The 19,947-nt window shown below is 38.9% G+C and overlaps 1 protein-coding gene across 2 annotated transcripts in view; it reads left to right on the plus strand.

Annotated features, from left to right (window-relative positions):
• Positions 1–18,096, plus strand: part of sntb1 (syntrophin, basic 1) — a 40,970-nt gene extending 22,874 nt beyond the window's left edge. For both annotated transcript variants that reach the window (XM_007571063.2, XM_007571062.2), the window contains exons 4-9: positions 1,761–1,878; positions 2,031–2,120; positions 4,486–4,622; positions 6,050–6,246; positions 12,932–13,161; positions 15,799–18,096. In XM_007571063.2, coding sequence (XP_007571125.2) covers positions 1,761–1,878; positions 2,031–2,120; positions 4,486–4,622; positions 6,050–6,246; positions 12,932–13,161; positions 15,799–15,891 — 865 coding nt within the window. In that variant the 3' untranslated portion in view covers positions 15,892–18,096. The remainder of the gene's footprint in view (positions 1–1,760; positions 1,879–2,030; positions 2,121–4,485; positions 4,623–6,049; positions 6,247–12,931; positions 13,162–15,798) is intronic.
• Positions 18,097–19,947: the final 1,851 nt, after the last annotated feature.

The following is a 19,947-nucleotide window of genomic DNA, read 5'->3' on the forward strand; positions in this document are numbered from 1 at the left end:
CCTGTAGCTCTAGGAAATCAATCTTCAGATAATGGAAGAATATGTCAAACCTGCAAACCTACCAAGACATGCCTAACAAGCACAACAAGCAGACAAAAGGCCCATTTTAACTCTGAAAGTGCTGCATGACTCAAGGTGGGAGAATCTTTTGACAAGACAACTATTAGTTTAGATCTTCACAAATCTTACCTTTATGGAAGAATACCAAAAAAAAGAAAATTGTTGTAAAAAGAAAGCCCTGCCTACAGCTTGCCATAACCCATGTGAGTGACCTGCGTGCATCACCCCGGAAACTTTGAAGCCTACCTTGAAATATGGCCTCAACGGCATCTTGGTATGACAATGCCTTTCTTCAGCATGGACAGAGAACCCGGGTTGAGTTTAGTGCAGGGCAATCCTGAAGGAAACCTGCCTAAAGATGTATCTCAACACAGCCTGGGCTATAATGGACTGATTTAGACTGAAGCATATTCATGCATTAGAATGGTCCAGTCAAAGCACGAAGCTAAATCCAACCAAGGATCTGTCGCATGAAGATAATAATATTTCTATGAGAACAGCTGTGTGAAGAAAATGATTCTGTAATAGCTTTGCAGTAATCTAATCTGATGTTCTCTTCTCGCTCTGAATGCATCTATTTTGCATTTCTGTAAGCTCTTTTGCCAATGAAGTGGTGCCAGTGCAACATATTTAAAGAGCCTCCTCCACCAACCACAGATCTGCCTCTGAGGTTCTTCCCCTCCACTCCTCCTTGGCCTTGGTTATTTAGCAACCTGGCTTTTTACAGGAACCCGTTCAAAACTTTAACCCAGAGCAACACCAGGAGTTGATTTAATGTAGATGGTGTTTTTACTGGCAGCGATGCTGTTGAATAGGGAATGCATGGTATTCTTCAGAGATGCAAGAAATCTTTCATTATTAGGTAAAGTAAAGGTGCGAAGAGAAGCTGAAACCATTGCAGCTTAAGCAACAACAAACGACTGGATAGATGATGAGTTTTTTGGCAATTTCTTTTCAGCCCTTTTTTTTTTTTACCCTTTTTTCCCCACATCAGTTATTTTATATTCTTCCAGCATGGATAAATGTCAGCGAGAGTTAGACATTTACATACCTCTGTAATCTCTGTTTGATCAAACTCTATTTCAATTTAATTTTTTTTTATTTAAAAGTTGCTCCTTTGCTAATCTTTCTTATATATATATATTTTTCTTCTTCTTCCAAGCACTTGAGTATCAGCCTACCTTCTCTTCTATTCATGCTGCACAATGAAGAAAGAGTTAACCGCATTGTTCTTTAGCAGCAACCACATGCACCTTTTTAAAATTCATACTCTGAGTGCACACAATCAAAGCGCCATCCAGAGAGATCGAGAAGGGTATGCTTTGCCTCTCCTGACCAGAAATGCTCCCATATGAAATGAACAAATTGTTTATGGAAATTTACTGAGATACAGCTATTTGTCATTTCTCCCACACACAGAATGCATGGGTATTTCTGTATTTTCAGCTTGCTTGAATTAACTCAAATTTTAACACACTTTTTCACCGAGTGCACATAATGAAGTGGATGGCATAAATGGAACATCTGTTAAATGCTGATAGGTAATTGGGTAGCAGTTTTGTTTCTATGCCAAATTAGAATTGCCTGATTAGGGTGAGGACACAGTTTTGTTTTATAAAGGCTTTTTTTTTTTTTTTTCCTCCCTCAATGAACCAGAGAGGTTGAAAGCTTTACTAACTTTTCCTTATCTCCTCCTCCAGACAACTGGAGCTGCACAGTCCTGACGCCAGGCACACCATCGTGCTCCGATGCCCAGACCAACCATCTGCCCTGTCCTGGTTCTCTTCCATGCACTCGGTCACATCCACGCTGGCACAGGTCTGTCTCCTCTGTGAATCGTTTTTTACAGGAAGCTCTTATCATCACAGTACATTTAGATGTCAGCGACCGTTGCACGACTCCTCTGAACTGCTCTGAGGGTGGTGCATGCCGAATGACTCTCCAGGCTTAAACCTGTCACCCCATCACAGCGAGCGGCGGCAGAAGTCGTCCAGAATACATCCAGGACAGGAGTAGCTGGCAGCAAAGAGATCCGACACCTGGGATGGCTGGCAGGGAAGGTAGGTGTGTGTGTGCATGTGTGTGCATATGTGTGCATGTGTGTGCGCGTGTGTGCATGTGTGTGCATGTGTGTGCTTCAAATGGTCCAGAAATGAATTTGTCCTTTTTACAGTCATGCTGTTTGATTTTGTTGAAGGGTAAGAACTCATAATGTACAGCAGTGAATTTAATATGAAAGAATAGAATTTGTACTGTTAATCCTTAAAGAAACATAAACACTGCATGGTAAAATCTATGTAATAATAACCAACTAAAACACAATATATAAAGTTGTATGACCAATACGCCCACAAGATTATTGCTTGAATCAGACGTTGAAAGCTGGGAATCAGACTTGTTGCTCCTGCCAATAGGGGGCAACGATGTGCCTGTTTGTCAACTGTGTACTCAGAAGAGAAGAAAAAGCAATAACATTTGCGAGCTTTTTGTGTTGGTAACTGCAGATAGCTGTAGTTAATGTTGAATTAGTTTGAGCGTATTAGGCTTTTGTTGTTTTAGAAAAAAGAGATTGATATAATATTCTGCTCAATTAAGCAAATTTGCTTGAAAACCAATTTTAAATTTAGTGTGTAGATGTAATGAAATGAATATAAATTGATTCTCCCAGTGAAACACAAGTAGATCAAGACATTTTTGTTTAAATATTTTAATGCCATGATACAATTTAAAGTTTGGTGTTTTTTACTCAAGTTTGTCATACAATGAGCATCACAGACCAGCCCATGCTGGAGTGAAATTTCCTTTAATTTTGCAAAGGGCTATTACAGCGGTGAAATGTATTGTGTGTGTATGTGTGTATGTGTTCTGTGTGCTTTAATATTTAAACGTGTTTGATTTAGCTACATAATCCACTCTGTCCTCTAAACAAGTAAAAACAACCCCACATTAAAGCACCTAGAAAATGCAGTTTTTAAGTTTATTAAATGTGTGCTTTGTCTCCCTTTCTTTGGTTGCAGAAAGTGTGAGATTGGTTTTCTGCATGTCACAGAGGCTCTGGTTAAGTGTGTTTAAAAGGAACTCAATAAGATGGGGTCGGAAGATGAAAACAGTCAGTGTGTTTGTGTGATTGTGTTTGTGTGCTTATGTTACCTGGGGCTGCATTCTTATTAGGAATTATCTTCAACTCCTGCACATGCACATGCGTACACGCACGCGCACACATGCGACGTATTTGTGAATTTCACACGTACGCAGCTTCGCTCTCGCTTTCATATACAAACACCTGTGCAAATAGGCGCACACATCCATATCTATCTAATTTAGCCCTCATGAATTTGCCAATATTTGATCCTCCAAATGCAGTACAATACTGTTACTTAGCAACATATCCTCATTATGTTAAAAAGCTGACCCTCGACCCTCTGAATCCCACTGCGCGATTGGTTGAAGCAGAACTTCAAAGAGCTACTTTGGATTCCTTGGCTCGGCAGCAGATAAGCTCTTATAATGAGAAGAGTTCTGGAGCATTGTCACATAAAATGCACATGAATTGTGTGAGTGTGCATGTGTGTGACAGATAGAGAGAAAGAGAGAGTGTGTGTGTGTGTGTGTGTGTGTGTGTGTGTGTGTAAGTGAGAGGCTTGTGGAGATGAGTGAGTGTGGAGGCAAAGCAAATGGATAGAGAAGGTGTACTTGCATCTCCACAACAGCTAAGTTCACTTTTATCTCACTTCCTGTTGGATACGCAACACAAAGCTAGAGACGAACTGTCATGGGTCCAGGATTTACTTGTTTGTTTTTGACATTTTACACATTAAGCACAAAAACATGTAGATTAACAGATCCGTCACCCTGTGCAGCACGCAACTAATCAAATTCAACTTGAGTGGCCCTGCAGGAAGAGTTGCTTAGTTGGTCTCTTGACATTACATTCACTAATCACTTGCTCAGTTTAAATTAATCAGCAATCTAGTACTCATTAAGTGTGTTATTTCTTTTTTCTGCTGGTCAAACTCTGTTTCTCAGACGGGTATGTAAATAATAAACAAAGTTAGATTTGTCATAAATTTGCATAATAAGCTGCTGTATACTATTGTGCTTGACTTAGGACAAAATCAAACCCTAACCCAATTGCATTATGTTAGGAGTTAAATCCCCTGATTAGTGTAATCATTTTAATGAGTTTCAGACTGAGGGAAAGAAAGGAAGAAAGCAAGGCAAAGGACAAAGCACAGAATAATGTGTCATACCGTAGGCCATGGCAGTGTTTGTACTTTGCAAAATAACTAACCTGAATCGAATGAACAGGTTGCACGTTTTTACCGCTGCATTTTTTTTAAATTATTGTTCAGTTCTTCATTACTCAGCATATGGCTGGATGGGAGCAGCTGTTCCTCCCTCATTGTTTATCTGTTTATGCGGCAGACGGAGAGTGAGAAGCAGTGCTGGAAACCGGTCCTGGTGGTGGTGACGGAGAAGGACTTGTTGCTGTACGACAGTTTGCCTCGAAGCAAAGAGGCCTGGCAAAACCCTTCACACAATTTTCCACTTTTAGCAACACGGTAGGTAGCTTTACGAACACAAACATACAGAAATGTGCAAGATCTTAAAAGAAAAACAAAACAAAAAAAACAGCTGAAGATAAATTAATTTCTTTCCATAGTTTACTTCCCTGACATTCTGAATAAAAGCAATAGAAAATTAATTATCATTTATTAATAATACTTTTTATGAAAGTAAAGTTTGAAAATCTTTACAAAAGTCTTGATTTAATTTGGCAATTAACATACCAAATGTGTAATTGCACATCATTGTCCACCTGGCTTTGCTCTCATTGTGCGTATTTTCTTTCCTTTTGTTTTTGTCTGAATTTTTAAAATGCAACTAATTTTGTTATGATGGAGCTTTAATTTTCATTAAGAACAGCAATAATAAATAAAAAGTGTTTGCCCTCAGATTTCTTTTAGTTCAGTCTTTTTTGGCACAGCTAGCTGTTTCAGAATGTCAGACTAAGGTTGACTGAGGAAAAACAAACGGTAGTTTTCACACATTTCTCTCATTTATTAAGGAAAAAGCTATCTAAATCACCCTGGCCCTGTGTGAAACAGTCCTCTGCTATGATTTTTAAATAATGAGTAATAAAATAATTTGAAGACCTGTCTCATGTTTGCTACATATATATAAGACTTTGGAAAAAATACTCTGCAAGCTGATGAGAAAAAAATGTGAAACATTTTGGAAACTTGTGCCTCCCATTAAATCAAGTGTGACGTTCCACGATTGCTTTACTAATTTAGCACCAAAATGAGTCGGATCCATAAATTCAGCACGATACCAGAACAAAACTAAGGAAACGTGCAGGTATCAGTTCAATAACTTTAAGCTCAAACTCTTGCTTTCAGTAGCAGGACAATGATCAAAAGAAACACTAGCAAGCTTACTTCTGAGTGGCTCAAAAAGTAAATAAAATGAAGGTTTTTGAAATAACCTTGTCAAAGTTCAGATATTATTCTACTTTAGATGTTGTAGTGTAACCTGAAGCAAGTCATTCAGGCATGAAACCCTCTAATGTGGCTAAGTCAAGAAGACTCTGCAAAGAAGAGCGGAAGAAAATATCTTCTGAGTAAAGTAAAGGGCTCACCACAGAAGCCAGGTGACAGTTGTTTCTGCCACGCTTGGTTCAGCTGGGTTTTAGGTTTGAGGACAGTTACTGTTTCTCACAAGGTCAGGTTGGTTTGGATTTTTTTTTTTTGCCTAGACATAATAAGGATGTAATTTCAAAAAAAAATTGCAGTGTTGAATGATCTGAAACATGTCAGTTTGATAAAAACTCTTGAAAGCAACATCAGCATGCGTTGCACATATTAGCATATTAGATGAATAAATAACTTACCGATACTAAAATGGTATTCATTAAATCTTTGTTATAAGCTTGCTTAAAAAAATCTACATACAATATGTCTGATTTTAACAAGTGTCATTCTTGCAGCCTGGTCCACTCTGGTCCTGACCGGGGGTCGCCGTGTTCTGGCACCGAGCTGTTTTTTGCCACTCGGACTGGCACGCGACTCGGCATCGAAACTCACCTTTTCCGGACTGAGACCACGAAGGATTTGTCCATGTGGACGAGACACATTGTCAACGGCTGTCATGCGTCAGCTGAGATGATCAAAGAAGTCACAACAAGTGAGTTTTAGTACATTCACACTGTCATAAAACACTCACACAAATAGACGCTTTAGATAAGAGAAAGACAGAAAAAGCATAAAGGATGGGAAGAGCAAGGTGAACTGTCCTGGTCACTTTACGGGTTTCTGCAACACTTCCTCAGATTGGTTCTGGCGTCTAGTGACACAAGCGCTTCCAGAGAGATTTAGGAGTCTGCAGCGGAAACCACTGCCTTGGGTCAAGCAAACCTGGAATCGCTGCATAAAGCAATATGTGTACATGTGAGAACAGACTCCCACATCCTCTGAGATAGAAGAGCCTCTTTGATATAAGACGACAGCCATATGGAAGATGTAGACAAAGCACTTGCTATTTATAGCAAGGAATTTTGTGTGAAAATGTGTGCATTTGCTGTTTGGCATTGAATATGTGTTGTTTAAGGGGATCGGAGTATAAACCCCCCTCTCTCATGGCCTCCGTCTTTCTCAAAGCACAAAATGTCCTGGGAAATGCTCCTTTCCCCTGAGTCCTCCTCAAGTTTCCATGTGCCAAATTAAGCTTGACCTCAGACTCTATCTGTGAAACTGTGTGCATCCAAACCTCATATGATACACACAATAGTTCATCTGTCATTTACCTCCAAACTCCTGTTAAACTCACCCACAGCCTGTCTCAGCCCACTGTCTCTGGTCTTCAGTAGTTGGCGGGTTGTTAAAGTGAAAGTAAAGGTTACGCTTACGGTGTAAACTAAAAGTCACAAGTTGCTCGGCATCAAAAGATGGAGTTGAACAGTCTCCATGACCTTGATGCAATCAAGCTGGTAGTTCTGTGGGAGAGTGTGTTCCTGTGTGTGTGGACACGGTTTGATTGCCGTGTTCCTAGTCTCCTGGCTCTGTGCTCTATCTGTCTCACTCTCAACGTTAATAAGATATGTAATCAGTAAAACAATCCGCAGCAAGCTTTGGCCAACTGTTTTTTATTCGGTTTCTACTGCAAACACAGTAAAGTGATGTTTTATTGCTTTTAAAGTTGATAGAGCAATTAATTCCTTAAGTTATGCATCTGTCATGAAGTTAATCCTTTCTGTCTGCTGGAAAACATCTTTCAGTCCCTGTTAAATATGCTTCAATTCTCCATATGTCTCTACCTACCACTGTGTTTAGTGTATAATATTTTTGGTTTAGCTTAAGCAATGTTAGCCTTTCTGCAGGTAGGCATGTTTCTAAGAACATGGTGCATGTGAAGGGTGGTTCTTGGTAAGTGAGGAGATGAAGTATGTACAGCAATGTGCAAAAGTTTTAACTCACTATGTTTAAAAACAAATGTATTTATATGTTTTTTTTTTAGATCTTCACCTTAAGATCCATAAGATCTTCAGGCTGTTTAAACTTTGGCTGCTTTTACAACAATTTTCACTTCATTCTCTGCTCACTTACTAATTGTTTCTGTTGGCTAATAAATTGTATTTTTTGTGCATGTATCATTTTTAAACCAGTCAGACTTTTAAGTCCAATGAGTCTCGAGAAAACTTTCCAAGAAAAATGTGGATAATTGTTGATGCAGATTACAAGAAGTTATTGTTTCCCTGGAGCAAAATATGAAGAACTTAGGGCTGGTTTAAAACGTTTTTTCTATTGCAGTATTTTTACCAAACGTATTCACCGACGCACACAGATCATTGCATGTGGGTGTTTTACTCACTTCCGTTGAAACAGGTGTATGAAATGCATCATCAAGGCACTCGGGCTGCTTCTACAAATATTTGCATATTAGCTTAACTTGCTTTCTCACAAGAGCTCAGTGAATTCCAGTGAACTCCTGCTTCCTTCAATACAAAAAGTGAATGTAGGTTTAGCCGTTGCCAGGAGAAAAGTACTTGAACGGGTAGGCAGATTTATTACTTTTACTTTACTTTTGACAATAAATTTCACACTGGAGTAACGTAGTATTTTACCTAATCCTCTCAGAGATTTTGGAAGCAACAGTTTTCCAAAAGTATCTCCAGCATGTCAGTCTTAAAAGACCAACAACTCATGAGAAATTGGACCAGTTTACTATTTCATGACAGAAGTTTTTCTTGTTATTTAATGGGACCATTTTGATTTGACGACATAATGTAAAATTTATAAGGTTTAAAAAAATATGAAATCCTCAGAAAACTGAGAACTTTCCCTCAGAGCATCATTGTGATGCTCTAAGATTCAGGCATGTTTTTACCTGACATCATTTTATGTTTAGAGAGATTATACTCATACTATAGTCTTATTCTAACATTATATCATTCATTAAATGTTTGGCTGACAACATTACGTACCTTTAAAAAGCTGAGTTAAACTGTAGTTGAAAAATTATCCTAAAAATTATTTAATTGTCATTAAACATGCTAGCTAATTAAATAGTTTCATAAAAAATATTTGCCTTTGCCTCACCATAGCTTTTCATTTAAACTGAGTTTCATAGAGAAACACCAGTTTCTCAGTCGGGTCGTGCAGAGGTAGCAAAGTAATTTTACAGTTCCCCGTGAAGGAGTGTGACATTGCATACAAAATACATTCACTCGTGTTTTCAGCACTTACCAGGCATCATCCCGCTGACCTTGTCAGCTTCTTTATCTTTAGAACATCCTAAACTCTGATGCTTTATTCATTGTCAGGGCTCACAGTGAAGATTTGCTCTGAAGATAGATTAACCCTTAGTCACTCAACAGGCGGTGAGACGTTCTTTGGGGATGTTAAAGGGGAAGTGAATTTGTACGGCTCCCAAATCAAGTTTCACTTGACCTTCTGGCGTATCTTATTTTGTGATAATAACGCTGATAATTTCAGCAAACAGCAGGCGTGTTCTGTTTCATAGATATTCCACTTCAAATCAAAAATGTTTTCAAAAACACTTTCTTTTTGTGCTAGAAAGTCTTGTTTACTGTGTTTCAGATTTAAAATGCAAGAAGAACGCACCTGAAGTCAAATGTTGCAGCTAGGAAGTGAGAGTTTTCTGAGCAGAAAAGACAAACAGGAGGAAGCAGCTTGATTTCCTACTTCCATCAACACAGAATTAAATTGATTCTAATGTAATTAGAATCAATCTAATTAAATTAGGGGGAAAGTTTACACTAAACTAGGGAAACATTGCATTTTTTTGGTTTGTTTTACTCATAATTCTGTGTAATAGTGATGCTCTTTAAAGGAGTAGGTCAGAACTCTGTTAGGTCATGATAAAGAGTTATGAGCAGTAAATATCTTTATTTATTTTGATGTTTTAATTTAGAATGAAACTATATAAGTCCTTCTGAACCAAGAGACTAAAGAGAACTTCTATAGTTTTGGAATAAAGCCGGTTTCAAAAATGTCCTTTAAATAATCCATCTGTTTGCATTGGTGTGTTTTTTTTTATATATATATAATAAAACTAATATTGAATTGCATGAATAATATAAGGGTGGTGTAACAGACAAGATATCATGTTTTTTTTCCTATTTTTTTTTTTTAAGATACTTGCTGCTTATGTCAGGATATCTCCTCAAAAATCTAAAAAAGCTACCCAAGGTTTGAGACGTGCCTCTACTCTAAGTTGAAGATGTAAAGATTTGCTTAAAGTCAGCAATCCTTCATCTCTGGCTTCTTGAACGTCTCATTAAAGTGTTTGTCAGAGTGAAGTCTGCAAAACTTGTTTAATTGCTTTTGGGGTCACCGGGGTGGTCTTGGTGAACAGGTAAACAGCGTAATGACTTGAAGCTCTTTAAAAATCAAATTAACTCAGCGGTGGTGGAAAACTAATCTATTAACCTGCTGTGACACTTGAAGTCGTGTGCAGCTTCGAAATCTCAGGTACTTTTCAATCCCAACGACCTATAAGTTCAAGATAAAAGTCTGAAAAACAGATTTTGTCCTTTAGTAACCTTTTAGTTGAAAGACCAAAAGTGGTCTCAGACGTAGTGTACTGTCCAGTGTTACCCTGGTTTATTCCCTCACTCTGTTATCGCTCTCTGATCCTCCATCGTTCCTCGTCTCCTCCACTCATGTCAGAAAAGGGGTCTTTGTTGCAGCATGAAAAGCCCCTTTATGCGAGCGCGTATTCTGATGGGAAACCCTGCTTTCCGTGCCGAACAACGTGCTCAGATAGAAGAGTACAGTTTCAGGTCTAAAATTCAGCAAAGACCGGCACTCTTTCATCCATTTGAAGCCCTTTTTATCCCTATAGAGGTGCGATGGTTCCGCCACGCCATTCATTAGATTTATATTACACTGTTATTTTGCATAATGTTACCATTTGATTAAGTGTCTGTGCTCTGGCTGTAGAGGTCTGACTATTTGAAGGAAAGTCTGATAAACCTCAGTGGTCAGCCAGATTAAGTTGTTGAAGTACTTTAGTGATTAAAAAAATGGTTCCCTTGACAAATGACAAAAGATGTGTGACGCCAGTCAGACAGTTTGAAGGCAGCATTGCAAAATACTGGGGAAACATATGTAAACTTCAAAGGTTTTTGCTGCTGTAATTTGAGGTGATGTGATTTAAATTTAGTTTAACATACGACTTAGCTATTTTTTGTTTCTTTTTTAACTCAGAAACATTTCAACACTCAACTCTTCTCACTAATATTGACAGGAAGGGGAGTATCAGTTAATTAGTTGCCTGAAAGTTAATGATTTCTCTTTGCTTGGAATCAGCCCGTTTATGTTTATGTTATTTTGACTGCAACCAATTAAAAATTCTGGAGCCGGATTCCCGACTGGAACCAGGAAGAGACAGACTGCATTGGCTCAACTCGACTGTGCAACAGCCCCTCTTAGGAATAGCTTTTCAAATAATTTTTTACGGTTTGTCATCAAAATGTCTCCAAAGCTGCATGTTTATCACAGGGCTTTTGCTATAGCACCCCCATCCTTATGGATCGGCCTTCCACTGTCGAATCTTGTGAATCTTGTAATAATCCATTTAGGGGTTCATTGTACACCTCTTTTTGCCAACTTTTTTTTTTTGTTTTTTTTTTTTTTGCTTTAAATTTTCTCTGTAAACAAAGTTGATTTGGTAAATTCCTACATTCAGGTTTTGATTGGTGGATTGTTTTTCAGTGGACAACTGCTGCCACTGTAAGTGGCAATCAGCTCACCAGCTGTGATTGTAATTGTGAATAAGTGCATGAACATGCTTACAAAGCGATGCCCCTGCTAACCCATGAAGTCCATCACAACATTGCTACATTTGTTAATCTTATACAAAGCCAGAAAATGAATTCAACATGCATTGTTAAGGTTTTGTGAAAAGAACAACCTGTTAATAGTCAGAGACAACCTGCAAGGGGAGACTTTCCTCATACATGCACATGCATGAGGAAACAAACATGCATTCATGCACTGAAATGATAATCACCGGCACATAACAATATTTCAGCTTCTTTATGTTATTTCAGGTTACTTTTTTTGCAACCAGTAGTATGGCCTACACAGCTTTATTGCCATATACAAGCACACTTAGATACCCTCCTCTACACACAGAGACACATGCACACACACTCATCTTTCTCTCGCTTTCAGCAAACACTGGAGAGACAACAACTCCTCTCGCTTGTTGTCTCTTTGTCAAACAAACTCACAGCTTGGTAGATCAGATGTCATTGAGATGGGAGCTTACTGTACGCTGTAAATAAACTTCTCGGCATGTCACCTCAATGTCTGCCATTGTCAGGGCGTGAGTACTCAGCTGTTTTTGACAAATAAAAGAACGTGTCCCACGGTGGCGCTGTGCAGGGATGAGACAAAGACGACGGAGGCTACACTTAAAAAGAGCGAGTTGATGAAGATGGCGGGCTTCGCTCGGCTTTCAGGCGAGACGCCTGCTGTGAGGAGAGGAGAGCGGGCTGGAAATAAGTGGCAAGAAATGGTGTAAATCTGAGAAATTGCGCTCTCTGTTTACGGCGAGATCTTCAACAGGAGAGCAATACGGGTCACTGAAATGTTGCAACCCTGAGGTGGATTCGTGAAGCAAACATGTGAGATGCATTAATTAGAGGAAAGACGACGCGTGTACGGTGCTTTGCGGACGCTTTCACATCCATTGAAGTTTTCTATGGTTTGTCTCATTATAACAACATGTTTTTGGGGACGTTGCTGTGATAATAAGTAACACACCAATGCAGAGCAGTTTTAAGGCGGAAAGGAAATAATATATGATTCTGACCTTCTTTTTTTTTTGATGAATATAAATCTGAAAAGCACGGCATGCAAATGTTATTATTGTTTTTGTTGGATTACATTTAAAATGCTATCTGTACACACAGTCCTATTTTAAAGCACAACGGTGGCAGTCTTGAGCAGCTGTCCCTGGAAGAAAGGTGGATGGTGGATGGAGATGTTGGAGACTGCGAAATAATTAAGCAGGTTCACCTTCAAGCAGGACAAAAACCTCTGATTCAGATTAGTGCATTTGTGTTAGGATGGCCTAATCAAATTTGCTTGACAAAATTTGCCCCTTATCATCTGTTGACAGAAATAACGCCTTGAAAATACAAGTCTGTGCATAATTAATCTACATAATGTTACATATGCTATAAATGTTTCACTTAGTCAAATAAAATAACTTTTCAATAAAATTCTAATTTATTGAACACAACTGTATTGGGAATGATTTCTGTTTCTGCTATTCTTGCATTACAAAGAAGATGTATTCATTAACATCCTAAATAGTCACAATATCCTCTGTTTCCCAGGTTGCCTGTACCAGAGTCAGGAGTGCCGGCTGGTGATTCACTACGAGAAGGGCTTCTCTGTGCTAGCTGACCCAAAAGTAGGAGACGGGGAGGACGGCGAGGAGAGAGTAATTGACACATCGGTCAAGCCCCAAGTGCTCCTCTCCTACCCCTTTGAAAAACTAAAAATGTCTGCGGACGACGGCGTACGCATGCTCCTTCTGGACTTTGGAGGGAAGGAGGGAGAGATTGTAAGTTCCCAAAGGCTTTGATTTGACATTTAAGATGCATCAGAAAATGCTTTTTTCTCTTATGCTTGTGTTCTTCTAAAACCAAAAGGGATGAATAAAATAAGCCTCTTCTGAGGGGAAAAAAATTTAATAGATTAACTATCTTTTTTTTTTTTTTTTTTAGTAATTGTGTCCGTGTGACCTCTTTGGCACCTTTATGACACACAGAAACACACGTGCCAGCTATGCGCACGATGCACTCTGCCACCATTGTTGCGGCCGGCACAGTATGAAAGACATTCGTAATGCTGTCTGTTCCATCTATGAATGGATGAGAACCAGCCACTTGGCAGCAGCCCTGGACGGGGGGGACGCCACATGAGCGAAAGGCTGTCGTATTTCATGCATCGCCCCAGTCAGTTTAAATATGGCTATTGGTCCCCTGAAAAAACGATGAAAATGCAGACATTTTCATCAAAGAAAGGCCCCCGAACGCCCCGGACAGAATGTGAAAAGTGGACATGTCTGGAGAAAAGAGGACACTTGATCACCCTTTAGATTTAGAGGTTTATGTACTACTTCTTGCTAGACTTGCTTCAGCTAGCATCTTCACAAGGTCTCTGTTCTGAGACTGATGACACAGAAGGCGTCCTTCTTGAAAAATGGTGCTTATGCTGCTAAATTGTAGCCAAAGATGAACCACTTTTTTATATATCCAAGATAATTATCAAAATTTTCCCATGATATCATTCAAGGAAGCAGCATGTTTGGGATTTTGCCCTAAAGTCCATTTACACATGAGCCTTCAAATATTCCAAATTAAGACAATTAAGCAATTAAAAATAATTGTGGTGATCCTGACTGTAAAACAGGAAATACTTTATTGTATCTAAATGTCGGTTATTGAGCAAAACAGAAGAATATATAGTCTCCTTATACAGCATATGTAAGTATCTGGCTCCAACTACGTGCATGGCATATTATTTTTATCTTTAAAATATCAAATTATTATACATACCACACACAGAGAGAATCATGTGGAGATTAATTACGAGTAAATGCAAACCAAGAAGTAACCGAAGCTCCACCAAAGTTAATAAAAACCCAATTTCTGTCTCAGAAAAAAAAAAGCTTCACTGCTACACAGCATTCCTATGTGTCCTTTCCATCGTAGCATTTCAGATTGAAAAATAAATGTAAATTTATCAAATTTAGAATTAAATATCAAATAACCAGAGCTGCGATAAAAGTAATGACTTCAGAGCATGCAGTGGTGTTTTTACCAACGTGTTGCTGAGGCATTCACTGCCTCGCACCAAAGTAAAAAAAAAAACCAGAGCAACTCATTCTGTCTCTAAGGGGGGGCTTCTGCCGAATAAAGCGAGAAACAATCTGGGGCGTAAAGTGTACATGACAAGAAGAAGCAAGGCAGTAAGTGCTGCTAAAAGCAAATTACAGCACTTCGTTAGGAAATAACACCTGGAATGAAATGGATGTGACGAACTAGTCCTTACACGGCAGTATTTCAGGCGCAGGTTTTCCTAGAAAATAGCCTGTCAACGACTGTAAGACTTTTAATCTGTTTGCTGCTCTCAGCGGCTCTCTGAATAAAGTGCTGCTGCATATGGGAGCAAAGTAATCAGGTTTTATCAATGTAATGAGCTAAGTTTCTTTGTTCACCGTGTTTACCACAAATTTGTTAACATCTAGTTGGTTATTTATCTCTTTTTTTTTTTTTTTTTACTTTGTCTACCAAGAGGCCTGCTGCTTTATTATTTGTAACTTCTCGCTGTGTAGTGGATAAAAAGTCACTCTGAAAACGGCGATATGGTCTCCCTGAGCTCCTTAGATTGAAAAAATTGGAAACTGAAGTGATGTATTAATGCTTCAGACTGTAACGACAGTCCTCATATACAGTACTCAGACAGAAACGCTCAGTTCTGACTGCTCTCCTTATGCTCAAGGCAAACAAGCAGAGACTTCTAAGCACCGATTCAAAACCCTCTCTTGGCTACTTGAGCAGAACAGATTTCGTCGTCTGTATTATTTCTGAATCCAAGCACAGTTTCAGACAAGCTTTGATAAACAATCCCAAGGCACTTGTGGATGCAGCTGACAGCTCATTAGCTCAATGTTTGAAAGTCAGCTGCGTGACATTTTTTACTGTTTACTATAGTTTTCAACGTGGCAGGAACTGTGTGCATGTCTAATTTATCAGGCTCCCCTGATCTATCCAATCAGGGAACCGTTTTCTGACCGACAAAGATTTCTTGCTCGGCCATGGTTTTGTTTTAATTGAACAATGTTGACAGGTAGCCTCTGATTTCGTTTCACACACCGATCACATAAACGACAGCTATAATTTAGACATCTAGAAGTTGAACCAATGGGTTTTAGCAGATCTGAAGCGAGTCATCATGAGGATTTGATTTTTACATGGTGCCCATCTAAAGTGTGGTTTACAGTATTTAATGTACCAAAAGAATAAATTAAATGTCTGTTTTTATGAAGTAACACATACATGGGACATGTTCAGTGATTTATTTAGCACACAGTGAATCTTTCTGTCCTGTAGCATTTCTTTTTGTTGTTGTTGCCTTAAATAATCCTCTTCTTGATTTTTTAATTTTAATTTTTATTTTACTTTTCTGCTTCCAGCAATTGGATCTTCACTCATGTCCAAAACCGATTGTCTTCATCCTCCACTCTTTCCTGTCCGCTAAGATCTCCCGTCTGGGTCTGGTGGCCTGATCCGGGGACTCTCAAACTCCTGTGAAAACGAACCCATCTTGTTTCTACACCACCTCAAGCTGCTTTATTTGGAAACCCAAGCTGAATGAATGTAGCTTTTACCTGTAATTTGAGCTTTTTTGGGGGGGTTTCTGTGTCTTAGCAGGTGCCTGAAACTGGTTATTCCTCAGACATATTTTGGGGCGGGGTGAATGACCCCCTGTCAGGGCTCCAGGAACTTGAATGTCGGCTGAAGAACCGGAGAGGAGAATGTGAACTGGACTTGAAGCAGGTGGATGATGTATATTGATGTGCCAACAAACTGACACGAGAACATCGGGCATTACTGTCACGTCCAGGATGGGAAGGACTGGCCACACGTAGCAGGATGGAGATGAATTCACTTTTAATTCAATCAAAATGTAACAGCAACCTGCCTTCCATTTACCAATTACATAATTTATTTACCATCAACTCTGAAAGGACATTCCTAATTTCACTTGTCATCCGTCTTCCTCATACACGACACGGCGTGGAGAAACTTTGCACATTAGTCTTTATTAGAGTCCCCCCGGGATGTCTCGTTATCCGTGTCTGCATTCATCATTCAGACTGGGGGAAGGGGGGGCACGTTTTCCCACAAAATGACGGCTCACTCAGATTTAAACTGTCACTGCTTTCTTTTAACGCTCATGATGACCGTCCCGTGTTTTTAAGGTATTTCAGCGTGACAGATGCACATGAAGGTTGAAGAGACCTGAAGAGACAGAGGATTGATTTTTTTTTTTTTTTCCCCTGCGTCGCATAAAACACTAGGGAGAGTTTTTGGAATAGTTTAGCCAAATAATATAAGGCAGATGTTATATTTTTTAGGCAAATGACCATTATCAACTTCTCACAGCCTTAGATAAATAATTGATTTATGGTAATCTATATCTATTATAGAAATTTATTTTTTGAAATCACTTTTCTTATACCAGATCCTGAGGTTAGATGCGTAACATGTTAGAGGAATAACAGCACATTACATGTTACGTTGTGTTTCAGAACTGCAGTAAAAAAAAAAAAAAAGTTAAATTATGCTTTAACAGAATTTTCACTTATTTTTATCCCTGCAATGAGTACTTTTTCATGCTCCGCCTTTGCCAAGGAAAGACAGATGACAAATTTGTCTTTTTACCCAAGCTGCAAAAATTCGACTTTGCTGTCCAGAACATTTCGTACTTCACAAGAACTTAAAATCAGGACTGCTTGTCCGTTACCAGATCCCTGGTTAAAATCTGGCCATGGAAAACACTGATTATTTCTCAAAATGCTGAAATATCCCGTTTTCTCCGTTCTGATCCAACATGATGATGATGTTGTTGTTTAGTGCTTCTGATGTTATCTCAGAGCGGGACCATTCATCTTTCCGTACCATCTTTCCCAGGACTGACGACAGTTATGCTGTCGCAGCTTCGCATTCATCAAGATTTTAATTGCTATTTGTTATTTGATTGATCGGCAGTATTTGTAACAGAGATACAACTCATTAAAAACAGTGCAGCAAGCATCACATCCAGCATCATTAATACAGGAAGGAGGCATAACAGTGCTGAGTCCTGTTTTAGTCCCACAGCAGCTGTGCAGGTCATTATTCTTTCCACATCTGTGGACTGATGCGTCAGTCTGACAAAGCCACCTGCCAGGTTTCCTCTCCATCTTGCAGAAACTGGAGGGGGGAAAAAAGGGTTGACTTTTAAATAAATTAACCAGACATCACAGTTTGAGCATAAATAGCAATAAAGCTTCTTTGATGGTTATATCCTATGTCCAGCCTTCTGCAAAGACATACTGCACACACACACACACCATACACTGTATAAAGTGATATATGCATTACAATCCTACCACACTGTTGAGAAAGCTATATGTTTTGTTGTTGTAAAGATTTGTAACACTGATGAATCCAGCACTTGCTGATAATGTAAAGTGGAGACGAGCTCTTTGAGGGGAAAAATAAGCTGCTTTCATATGTAGATCTCTGATGCCTTCGGCAGCTACTGTACTGTCACTCAGAATGATGATGCTCACTTTTTAATTCAGACGTTGCACATAAATCCTGTGATAACAGTTGATTAGTTGTTTTTATTGTCTTCAGCTGTGATTGATTATTTTTCATCAGCAGCAAACGCTGATCACCTCCTCTGTCGTAAAGATGTAAATTAAATCTGTTTGCTAATGACACTGACTCTTGCTTTTTATTTTTGACTCTTGCAAAAGCATTAATTTCCTTTAAGCTTTTTCACAGTTTGTCTCGACGTAAAAACGGGGTGCGTTTGTGCCTGCTTTGCTAATTTTTCATGAATGATCAAGTTTGGTTAGATTGGATGGAGAGCTTTTATTAAACATCAGTTTGCAAGTTTGCAACAGATTTTCAATTAGATTTAGTTCCTGAACTTTGATTGGGCCACCTGAATTTTGCTTGCATCTGCATTGTAGCTCTGGCCATACGTCACGTCTGTGGCTGGTAACAGGTTTTCTTTTCAGGAATGCTCTCTGTCTTTTTTTAAGAGTAGCATTCCCCCTATATGCTTTTATTGAAGAAGTGAAAGGTAGTCATTCCAAAAATGACTCGAGAACAAAAACATAGACCCTATGGGATCAGCTGAATCACCACGTAGAGACTCGTAACCATCAGAGCCTCAATGACCAGAGGGCCGCTTTTCCAGAAGTCTCACTTTAACAAACTGTGCATGTGTCAGTGTCTGCATCATTTTTTTCCTAATTGAGTGAAATAACTGCAGGTTACTTTGCTGTAGTTACTTCAGTGCAGTAACTACTTCACTGAATACTCCACTACTTGGTGGAGTATCCATAAATTGTACTCAAGTAAGAGTAGCCAGTTTCAAAATATTACTCGAGTAGAAGCAATGGGTTTCTTGCGATTTAATTTCTGCAGTGAAATAAAATTTTGTCGTAAAGTCACAAAATGTGAAAAAAATTAACATGGTAAAAAAAAAAAAACACAAAAAAAAACCCCATAATTTGTCCCACTGTTGTGGAAAAAATAAAAGAGCCCAAATGATGTCAATTTCTTACAGAAAACTGTTCACGGTATCTTTTGTGAGGCACAAACAAGCAGTATTTCATTTTGGGAGCAGCTGAAATCAAGGAGATGTGCTAAATTACAAGCTCTTGGTGACAGTTCAGCTGGAGTCGGAGGAGTCTTTATGTGGGTTCCTCTGCAGAAAGAATCCGTGCGGCGTTCAAGTTGTAGGCAGCACTTAACACAGCCATAACTCGTGACATTGTTAGCTCGCCTCCAAGGTAATGAGTTGGCATCCTTACCCACAGTCTCACAGACAGATGGATGGCTGCATTAATGGCTGCATTAATGTTAATAAGGTCGAGAGGTTTTAGACCTCAACACTGTAGTAATTCTTAAAACTGTTTAAAGCTTGACATTCCTCACTGTCATATTGCCCTCCTACTCATATTTCTTCTCATTTCTCCTTTTTTTTTCTTTTTGCTGGCAGGCTGTTATTGAGTCGAGTCAGACCCTAAACATCAGCAGGTAGTCACTGTTGCATCATGTGATAGAAGCAAACAACATTTTCCAGGAGAATTTTCCCACATAGTCGTGTCATTAGCACACCTGAGGATGCATAAAAGTTGCATTAAAGTTTTGTCAGCAACCTGATTTAGAGAAATGACCAGGACTATCAGCCTTACAGAGAATCTGTAATAATTGTTGAAAATGTATGTGGCTGTGGATGCACCGCAGCTACTTCTCCCATACAAACAATTCTACTGAAGTTGTTTTGTATGAATCCAAACTGAATGACCAGATGCTCTCTTGGTCCCATCTGTTTTTGCATTTCTCTGACGTTGCAGAAACTCATAAACTCCATGCTGTGTGTGCTTACATTTTATAACAATAATAGTTTTCACCTGTGCTGTTCAAAAAAGCTGGCTATCTGAATAAGACACAGACAATATACGTTGGTCTTGGACTAAACTATTGTACTATGATTACAGATGGCTTTTCAAAGAAATCTATTTGTAACATTTAAAAAAAAATGTATCAAAAACAAA

This window comes from Poecilia formosa, unplaced genomic scaffold (genome assembly GCF_000485575.1).
Source record: "Poecilia formosa unplaced genomic scaffold, Poecilia_formosa-5.1.2 Scaffold273, whole genome shotgun sequence".
Taxonomy (NCBI): domain Eukaryota; kingdom Metazoa; phylum Chordata; class Actinopteri; order Cyprinodontiformes; family Poeciliidae; genus Poecilia; species Poecilia formosa.